General features: G+C 43.2%; 1 protein-coding gene across 1 annotated transcript; it reads right to left on the reverse strand.

The window, feature by feature from the left end:
- On the reverse strand, nucleotides 5,699-6,595 carry LOC8072225 (nucleolin). Its single transcript, XM_002463253.2, has 2 exons — nucleotides 6,256-6,595; nucleotides 5,699-6,195 (listed from the first exon to the last, which is right to left on the reverse strand). The coding sequence occupies exons 1-2, from the start codon at nucleotides 6,593-6,595 to the stop codon at nucleotides 5,699-5,701; spliced, it is 837 nt and encodes a 278-aa protein (XP_002463298.2).

Genomic DNA, 9,080 nt, shown 5'->3' on the forward strand with positions numbered 1-9,080 from the left:
CGCCCTCCGCGCCGTCCGCCCAGCCCCCCGCCCTCCCCCGCGCCCGCAGCCCCACCGCGGCGCCTGCCAGATTTGCCGCCCCCCGGATCTGCCCTCCCGCCTCCGCCTCCTCCGCCCTCGCGCACCGCTCGCTGCTACCGCTAGCACGCCCGCCCGCCGCGGCAGCTCATCGCGCGCGAACGAGAGAGAGAGAGATGCGGGCGGCTGGATCTGGACACAGGCGAGCGGGTGGAGGTGGAGGCGTTGCGTGTGGGTTGTTCGATTTCTCGTTGCCCCTTTTCCCGGGGTGGGGTGGGGAGCACGGGAGGCGTCGGCTTCGTTTGCTTCGCGGGGTTCGCTTCGCTTGCTCGCACCTCGCACGCCTCGCTTCGCCTTGCTTCCTTCCAAGTTGCACCTACCGTCCGTGTCAGTCCCCGGCGGGGAGCGCCCAGCACCGACAGATGTGACACGCGTGATCCGGCTGCGGGTGGTGGAGACTGGCGGGTGGGCCCCGTATCAAACACGTGGACATTATTATCCATTGCCGTACCGGATAGATAAAAAAGTGCACTGTGATGATATTAAAAAAAATGGCTAAAAAATTTGACTATCACTTTCAACGTGTCTATGAAATGCTCCTTCTGGTTCTAATACATGTCTATTGGACTTGGGCACGAGACAAAAGGAAAAACATACGTGCTGTCTATCTAATATTGCTTATTTAGGACCCGTTTGATACATACAGCTAGTTAGATTATTAGTTGAGGTTAAAATTAGTTTATATTAGCTATAATTTGGCTAGCTTGGCTAAGAAGTGGTTGAAGACTTAGCTAAAAATTAGCCCATCACATTTACTTCTCTTGTTTAAATGCACTAGAGCTATTTTTTTGATTAGCTAGCTAGCAATTTGCTAATGTGCAAACAGGCCCTAGGATGAATGGTAATTACATGTATGGTCATGCGATATTAATACTGTGTTTTAAAAGAAAAAGGTACAACATGTGGAACAGTGAAATTTTGGGGGGGGGGGGGTATTTTTGGAGCGAAGGCTGGTTGCATATAATCTTCATTCTATCCGAGAGAGATAATTATTATAGGATTTTTATTGATAAAATGTTTTCAGCCCTGAACAAAATATATAGGTGGCGAAGGTGTCGGAAGATCTATGAATTATGATGACTCTGGCTCTCTATTCACTCGGATTTAAATTATGGTGCGGGCATGACTTTAGGCAAATGTTAGTGCTTCCAACAATTTAGTAGTAGGTGACTGAAACGGTCATCAGCAGCGAATCCAACTCGAGAAATGACCTAGGGCCAATGGTAATATAAGCTAACAAATTTTATAAGTTGCTCCGGCAACATAATAATTTGACCAATATTAAAGTTTTCAGCATATATTTTCCATATCAAAATTAGATAAGTTTGTTCCTTAAATTAAGAGAAGCCATACATACTAATACTAATAGTTCTAAACTGACTTCACCAAATCATTCGATTATTCATCCTTAATCAAATTTTAAACAATTAACTATGTGAAAAGGGCAAATACAAAATAAAGATACCTGCAGCCCGGCGCAGGTTCTTAGGTTCTGCAAGTTTGTGAATTAACGAGAGAGACAACTAGAAAGTCAGAAGTCGAGAATAGCGAAAAACGTGAGAAAGGTCGATCGTATTCTTATTGCACTTTGTCGGCTGTGGTTTTCTATATGGGCTGAACCACACATGATAGTCCAAAACATCTAAGGTGTCTTCAACATCTGTCGGATACTCTAGGAGCCTCTTTTTATTTCGTACTAATGTCTAAAATTTTCATAGAGTTTCAGATCAGCCTTAAGAGGACCTAGGGCGGCCACCCTGGCTCGCCCTAGTGGTGGATCCGCCTATGGGTCATACTCATGTATGTGTCGGGTACATGCATGATTGACTTGTATGAGTGACGTGCTAGCAACACTTTTTTCAAACTTTTTTTGGAACATATATAATATTATTGGCAGTGGTGTAGCTAGGATATAGAACAAGGGTGGTTCATTTTAGATGCAAAACCAAACTATATAGTGACATATGTGTAATTTTTAAGATTTTAGAGAGCTTATCTATTATAATTTAACCTTGATCTAAATTTTGTCCACCTAGCTAGCTCCACCTATGATTATTGGTATAGTCTTTTGAATTTGTTTGAAATTCACTTCAAACCGAATTTAATGAGCCGAGCCAAAGTCGAAAGTCATTCAAAATCAACTTTGTTTTTTTTAAGAATTGTATCAAAGCAATTTTGAAACTTGCCACCAAGCCCAGCTGAAGTGATCTTTTTGTCGAGACCAATGTCAAAGTGTAGACACTAGTGTTACAACTTACATATATACAGTATGGTACAGGCAAATCAAGGAGTCTTTTACCTGTATGCCATTATGAAAGATGGACCAAACCACCAGGCCACTAAAAAGTTGTTTCGCACCGTTGTGCCTAACTTCATCTTCGACTATACCCGTGTGTCATTCCGTCCCCATTCCGTCCGTTTTTTGACGATTAAGATGTCTGGCACGTGGTTCCTGGGTCAGGAAATGTCCTTTTTGCCCTTGTAGTCTCGGGCGATACACAAGAGGGAGCTTTTTACCCGTATGACATTATAAAAGACTGACCAAACCAGGATGCCACTAAAAAGTTGTTTCGCACCGCTGTGTCCAACTTCATCTTCGACTATACCCGTGTGCCATTCTGTGTCCCATTCCGTTTGTTTTGTAACGTTTAAAAGGTCTGACACGTGGGTCCTGGGTAGGAAAATGTTCCTTGCAGTCCATACCACACGTTGCCGTGCTCGTGCTGCTCTCCCTGGCCGCGGACGCCGCAGGCCCGCCGACGTGGATGCGCTCCCAGTGCTCTGTGGCGCGGCAAGCGAGGCCTCGTGCTGGGGCTCTGGGAGCTGCACTGGCGCACGCTGCGGCTCCGCACGTGCTACACACTACTGCTGTCAAACTGCGGCTCCGCACGTGCTACACACTACTGCTGTCAACTTGTATAGTAAACAAACTAGGGCCTTGTTTACTTTCACCCAAAATTCAAAAACTTTTCAAGATTCCCGTCACATCGAATCTTTAGACGCATGCATGTAGTATTAAATATAAACGAAAATAAAAACTAATTACACAGTTTGGTCGAAATTTACGAGACGAATCTTTTGAACCTAGTTAGCCCATGATTGGACAATAATTACCACAAACAAACGAAAGTGCTATGGTGTCGCAAAAAATTTCGGACTAAACAAGGCCTCACTTTCCCGGTGTCTGGTTTCGACGCTACAAAGTGGGTTAGCACAGGCACACGTAAGGAATCGTATAAGGCAGTTCCAAATTAGTCCAAGGCCTTGTTTAGTTATCGAAGGAAAAAATTTTTGCGACACTATAGCAATTTTGTTTGTTTATAGTAATTATTGTCTAACTATGGATAACTAGGCTCAAAAGATTCGTCTCGTCAATTTCGGCCAAACTGTACCATTAGTTTTTATTTTCATTTATATTTAATACTTTATGCATGCGTCTAAAGATTCGATGTGATGAAGAATTTTGAAAATTTTAGATTTTTAGATAGAAGTAAACAAGGCCCAAAGAGAAGTCTCTCGTCGCCGCCCCTTTGCACGCGAACGTGACAAGCAGCACAGCGCGGACGGATCGATCATCAGTTCCGAGGAAGCGGGATCATACCGCCATTTTTCATTTTTCCTTGTGCTACAAACTACTCACTCCAAAAAATGCAACGACAGAACCGATCAAAATTATTCAAGTCTAACAACATTTATAATAAAATAGTATTGATTTATGTTTTTAAATAAATTTATTACGAAAGTATATTTTATAACTAATCTAATAGTATTTATTTTATATCATGAACGTTAGGACTTATTTAGATCCAAAATTTTTTTGGATTTTGACAATGTAGCACTTTCGTTTTTATTTAACAAACATTGTCCAATCATGTAGTAACTAGGCTTAAAAAATTTATCTTGGGATTTACAAGCAAACTATGTAATTAGTTTTTATTTTCATCTATATTTAATATTCCATGCATTTGCCTCAAGATTCGATGTGACGGAAAATCTTGAAAAGTTTTTTGTTTTTTGGGTGAACTAAACAAAGCCTTAGTATATTTTTATATAAATTTAGTTAAATTTTAAATAGCTTGATATTTTGAAAAAAATGAGAATTATATTTTTTATAGACGGAGAGAGTAGTTTATAGTTTATAGCTCCCATGACGCTGGTACCGTGTCCATTTTGCAAAAAAATGATAAACAAGGTCTAATATGGTCTTTTTTTGTTTTGTCACACAAGGGAAAAAATCACTGAGATAATTAATTAATTTAACTAAGCATCAGAGGGAAGGAAAAAAACTGGCAGACAGTGGCACTGGGGAAAAGAAGATTTTGTTGTCAAGACCAATTGGCCCAGGGGTATTCAAGTCAAATGCCAGACCACTTAACTGCTGTTAGACTTTAAAATGGACGGAATGACATACGGGTATAGCCGAAGATGAAGTTGGACACAACGGTGCGAAACAACTTTTTAGTGGCCTGGTGGTTTGGTCCATCTTTCATAATGGCATACAGGTAAAAGACTCCAAATCAAGAGTGTAGGGCAAAGCATAAGTGCCTACACGTTTTTATTATTCCTCTACTATATATATTGCCTATATATATAGGATAGGTACGTAGTATTGGAACTTAGGCCTTGTTTAGTTCGCAAAAATTTTCAAGATTCCCCATCACATCGAATCTTTGGTCGCATGCATGAAGCATTAAATATAGATGAAAATAAAAACTAACTGCACAGTTTACCTGTAATTTGTGAGATGAATGTTTTGAGCCTAGTTACTTTATGATTGGACAATGTTTGTCAAATAAAAACGAAATGCTACAGTAGCCAAAAACAAAAATTTTTACGAACTAAACAAGGCATTAATTTCACTGCTAAATTAGTGGATTTTTCCTAGTGTTTTTAATTAGTAGTAAAACACTACCACTAGACATAGCACTAGGGAATCCTCACTAGAGATATTTACTGGAAAAGTTTATACTAAATTTTGAATGCTAAAACACTAGGAGAAAACTTATATCACTAGGAGAAGTTGAAAATTTGTTTGGAGTACCATCATGCATGTATACCTTGCAGATGAATATATAAACACATACACTGCTTGCACATATATAACACATCATCGATCATCTTTAGGGACAACGTATACATAGCATTTGGAACAACAACAAACCGCCTAGTAACACACGAGACTGACAGTACATCGACACATATAACACGTGCTACAATATTACTATGACAAATTTGTGGCTACCTACATATATATGTAGTGATCATCAGTTTTACATATATATAAGACAAACTCTCTAATTGGTTTCCAAACGATTTTTTTGCTCACCTGATAAACATAAACTTGATGATGGTTATAACGCTGACGGCGAATGCATGCATGGGTCGATATACTTACGGCCGGGAAAAGGCCAGATAGAGCTCGATCGGTCGTCGCTCTCCATCACACGTAGCAGCACGCAGTATACATATACATACTGTATATGCTCTTATGTATGTGTATGGACACAGCATGCACGTACGTACGTACAGAACTAGCACACAAGCTAGCCTTGTACGCTCTCGCGCGCGCCATGCATGCATGCGTGCCCGGCGGCCGGCGTCGGGCAACCTTTATTATATATCAGACGCCGCCGCACCTGTAGCTGAACTTGCAGGAGTTGCCCACCTTGACGGTGTACTTGTGCTGCGGCCTGACGAGGAAGGGCGGCAGGCGGAGCAGCGCCTCGCACACGCAGTCCGGCTCCACCTCCTTCAGCCACCGGCAGCAGTCCCTGTACGCGCGGTGGTCGTCCTCGTCGTCGTCGTCGTCGTCGTCCTCGTCTTCATCCTCGTCCTCATCCTCTTCGTTTTCCTCATCTTCGTCTTCGTCTTCGTCCTCGTCCTCGGCGTCTTCTCCGTCACGGAGACGGCCACGGCGGTGTCGGCGGCGGCGGCGGCGCCTGCTGCTGGAGCCGTGGCGGCGTCGCGCGCTGCTGCTGCCGCCGCCTCCGCTGCGGGTGTGGTTTCCGTCTCTCACCACGGAGTGGCTGGTGCCGTTGCGGTCGTCGTCGTCGGTGGAGGCGTCCACCTCCGCTGCCTCGACGGTGATCATGGAGGACGCGACGGCGGGTTTAGTGGCTGACGCGGCGGGTTTACTAACGACGCCGCTCTTCTTGTCGTGCTGGTCACGGTGGCGGCGATCGCCACCGCCTCCACCACCGCCGCCGCCACCGCCATCACCGCCGCCGCCATCACCCCCGCCGCCGCCGCCGCCGCTGTCGTCACTGTCCTCGTCTTCGTCTTCGTCTTCGTCTTCATCGTCGCTCTCCTCGTCTTCGTTCTCATCCTCTTCCTCGTCGTCGTGATCGTGGTGGCGGTGCTCGGGGCTGGTGGGCGGCAGGATGGCGCAGGCCTGGCTGGCGATGGCGAACTGCGTGAGGCAGAACTTCTTGGTCTGCGCCTTGGCGCCCGGCACGCTGAGGAATGGGAGCAGCAGGACCGCGGCGAGGATCGCCACGCGGAGCGCCGGGGCAGCCATGCCCAACCGAAACCCCGCGCGCCCGGCCGGCCGCTCGCTCGATCGCTCTCGACCGGTGGAGCTAGCGCTAGGGGTATTAATCCTTTCCTTCAAAGATCGAATGTCGTTGGTGTTCGATGCATGGTAGATGGGTGCCGGCCGCGGCTTTATATATATACATATGCATGGACCGATCTCATCGATGTGTTGTGTGTGTGTGTGTGTGTGAGATAGAGATACTGAGATAGATCGAGCTGTAGTGTGTATTGCATGCATGCATGACATCAGATGCATGTGTTTTCTTTGCATGGTTGCTGGATTCGCGCTGGAATATGGGAGTAGTAGGCGGGGAGAAGGTGACGAGTTGTAGGTGTCTCATGCTCGCCGTGTGATGCTTCCAAAACCTCCACTTCTTCCATTGGTAATTGTCCAGTGAACACGATGAGCTCTTCCTTCTTTATTATGGAGGATCTTTGTGTGACTTGCTTAGTTTATTGCACACCTAGCTATCTTTGTGTGGCATTGTGGTGGTCTACGGGTTGACGTTGTCGGTTTATGGTGTGTGGTTATATGACTCGCTCGATCAATTTTTAGTTGTATTTGCATGTATCTTCTTTTACCCAGATTATAGCCTCCTAAGGCCGTGCCACTGCCATGCATGGCCCCCTCCATGGCCATGATCTTGTTGGTTTTTTTTTGTTTGCTAGCTATATCAACAGCATTGTTTGTTCAATAAATAAACTTCCCTGCTAATGGTGTTTGTTCAAAAAAAAAATGGCATCCCTTACTCACAATTAGGGGTGAAAATGGTACAGTCATTTTTCGATCGTATCCGAGATCGAATTCATTTGGATAGGATTCATACTGTTCCAAGTCCAGATATATTCAATTTCGAATCCAAATCCGAATAAAAATATGATAGATGGGTTTAAGGCATTTCTGCACCTCTCCTATGGGTGGCTAGAATTCCGCTAACATCATTGAATTTTATGACAATCTAATAATCGAGATTAGTTCAAAGAGCCCATAACAGCAGATATGGCAGAGCCATTCTTTCGTATAACAATTCCACCCAATAACAGGTGGGCCAAAGTCTCTCATGCGCTTGCCATGGCAGGCTAAGACTTCTCCAGCACCACTGGATTTTATGATCATCTAGTGACTTTAGATTAACTAAAAGAGTTTATTACATCCGTCCCAAAAAGAATGCAACTATGGATCGCGTGCCACATAAAGTGGCTCATGTTTAACCAAGTTTCTAGTAAATATATTCATATTTATGGTTTCAAATTAATTTTTTATAAAAATACATATTGTAGTTAATCTAATGGTATTTATTTAGTATCATAAATATTGATATTTTTTATCTATAATTGGTCAAACTTAAGGCACTAAAACATACTATTGTGCTAGAATTACATTCTTTCTCGGAGGTAGTACAAAAGAGTCTCCGTCCTCTATGTCCCTGACATGGTCCTCAGTTGTTATGCATTGGGCTTTTTCAATCACGAGGGTATTTTCTTCTCTCGTTGTTATGCACAAGCATATTCACTACTTTCCACTTAAAAGCGATGACCAAACCAATTTTGGCTCTTAAGTTAAGAGAGTAATAAATATGTTATATATTTTAAATAATATGTTTATTTTTTATCCCATGGAACATGCAGACAAATTACAACGTTCTAATAAATTATATTAGAGTAGGTACAACCCTGTCATAACTGATAGCCGTTTTGGTGGTTCAGTTTCTAAGAAATTTTGCAAAACTTTTCAAATTTTTCGTTATAACGAATCTTGCGCACATGTATAAAGCACTAAATATAGATAAAAAATATAACTAATTGCATAGTTTGTCTATAATTTATGAGATGAATCTTTTAAGTCTAGTTAGTCTATAATTAAATAATATTTATCAAATATAAATGAAAGTGCTATAGTGTTAAGCAAGTGCTAAAAGGGTTTGACTCCCTGGTTTTCCTATAGGCTTGGAGGCTCTGGAGAGGAACGCACGCACGTTCTCTACTGTGTCAACTGTCAACGCCGGCGGACGGGCTGGTGGCCGCCATTCTGACCGAAGTGGAGGAGTGGTGTTTGGCGGGGTTCAAGCAGCTGCTCTCCTTGACTTCACTGTTGTAGTTCGGTGCTTCCTAGTCACTTTTTGTTTAAACCGTGTAATCACAGTCGCGTGTTGCCTCTTTGGGCCGTTGTTCGTCCTTGGAAATCAGCAGATTACCATTGAGTTTGTTGTAATGTGGTTTGAACTCTCTATTCCTGCTTAATCAATATATACCATATTACCATGCGCAGAGCACGTTCGAGAAATAAAACAGTAAAGAAAAGATGGTTTCTGCCTCCTAAAACCTGTCCTGCAAAGCCTAATTGAACTCTAGCTACTTCGGTATGAATAGAACGCACCACCATACAGGAAGGAATTGTTGACTTTTTCTTAAACAACGAACAATTAAATTCCAGATGAAATTAATTCGATCGATGATGTCCATCCCGG

This window comes from Sorghum bicolor, chromosome 2 (genome assembly GCF_000003195.3).
Source record: "Sorghum bicolor cultivar BTx623 chromosome 2, Sorghum_bicolor_NCBIv3, whole genome shotgun sequence".
Taxonomy (NCBI): Eukaryota; Viridiplantae; Streptophyta; class Magnoliopsida; order Poales; family Poaceae; genus Sorghum; species Sorghum bicolor.